This window comes from Echinococcus granulosus (genome assembly GCF_000524195.1).
Source record: "Echinococcus granulosus chromosome Unknown EG_S00234, whole genome shotgun sequence".
NCBI classification, from domain to species: Eukaryota; Metazoa; Platyhelminthes; class Cestoda; order Cyclophyllidea; family Taeniidae; genus Echinococcus; species Echinococcus granulosus.
This window is the reverse complement of record NW_020170614.1, coordinates 14,460-15,924: the sequence shown is the minus strand read 5'-3', so window position 1 is coordinate 15,924 and position 1,465 is coordinate 14,460. Positions and strand designations below refer to the sequence as shown.

The window sequence follows — 1,465 nt, the reverse complement described above, 5'->3', positions numbered from 1 at the left end:
GGTACTAACCAATCACTGAAATAATCGAAAATGAGTGCTTAAATGAAATAGTGGATGAAATTAACTGAAATGAATGAGTTGATAGTGAATAAAAAAGGGCATCAGGAATGTGGGATTGGATGTGTGAACATAAGAAGCACAGGTATCTAGATGTTTGAGTGATTTAATTCAATACTTAAGCAAAAATATAAAGTAACAATTGAAATTGCTGGGAACAAACGCCTTTATGAATAGATGAATGAGTAAAGGAATCCGGATTAGATGATTAATTTGCAAGTGAATGGTTGGGTTTTGACTGTGTGATTGGATGTACGAAGGTAAGAATCGCAGATGAATAAATACATGAATGAGGAGAAAATATTAATGCCTCACTGGAAGAATCGTGAATGTGGGTTTGAATGAAATAATCAGTTACCAAATTTGGAACGAACTCATGGACAAATGGATAAGTGAATAAATAAGTCGTAAATGCGTGGAAAAAGTGTGGAATGAGTAAATGGATGAATAAAAATATAAATATCAGGTTCAGTTGGATTAAGTAAGTAAGTAATGAAGAGGAAATAGTGAAATAATAAGGGTGAAATGCTAAAAGACGAATGAGTGATAGAGTTGCCAATGAAGTAAAGAATGCTTCAGGAAGGAGAGAATGCGTGTCAAAGTGGGTGCTAAGGTGTGGGGATTGGGGAAAGGATCGTTGACACATCAGTCCACTCAGTATTGACTGACGGCATTCTGCCATCTATGGGGTTTTATCTAATCAACCCGTTTAAATTGAGTGGCACGCTCTCCTCACAAACGCGGATGTCTCCAACATGAAGGAGAGAAATAAAAAAAGGCACCAGGATCTGTGAATCGGTACCATTGGTTTGCTGTTCACTTCTTTAATAGTTTCAGTTACTCAACTTTAGTGTGCAATTGTCAGGTAGCATTCATCCCGGGCTTGTCTTTACTCTCCGGAAGTAACCCAGGTGTTTGTAGATATGGTCAGCAAATAAGACTACTAAGAGTTTATGCAACAAGTGCCTATTACTGTTAATTTACATCTGCCTGAATTTGTGCGTTTATATCTCCCGTTCCTATGTTAGAATCCGTTTGCCTACTTCAATCCCACCATTTACACGCCAAACGTTTCGCCTTATATTAAGATGGTGATCCAGAGTGTCGTCTTGGATCAACAGACCTTCATGCCCCGCATGCATCGAGCGAGATGCATTCCTTCCACAGGTACCACCTCAGCATCAACTTCAGCCATGTCTCATCAACAAAATACATGAAGGCATCATCAATTGCCCGAAAGAGTTCAAAGCACTTGAGCTTTCCCTCTTACCAGCCCTAGGACAGAGGCACCAAACTCACGAGAAATCGCCACCACACCCATTAAAATCATTGGAAGGAAAGGAAAACACAGTAGAGTGCAACGCATCAACAATTACCTCCTCAAACATTTTTATTCAAATCTCAAGAA

The 1,465-nt window shown here is 39.1% G+C and overlaps 1 protein-coding gene across 1 annotated transcript; it reads right to left on the bottom strand. All coding sequences in view use genetic code 11, as the record gives it.

Moving 5' to 3' along the window:
* Positions 1-265: 265 nt before the first annotated feature.
* On the bottom strand, positions 266-739 carry EGR_10563 (hypothetical protein; the record flags this gene model as incomplete). The annotated part of the gene is made up of 1 exon (XM_024499812.1): positions 266-739. The coding sequence occupies one exon, from the start codon at positions 737-739 to the stop codon at positions 266-268; it is 474 nt and encodes a 157-aa protein (XP_024345773.1).
* Between the last annotated feature and the right edge of the window lie 726 nt (positions 740-1,465).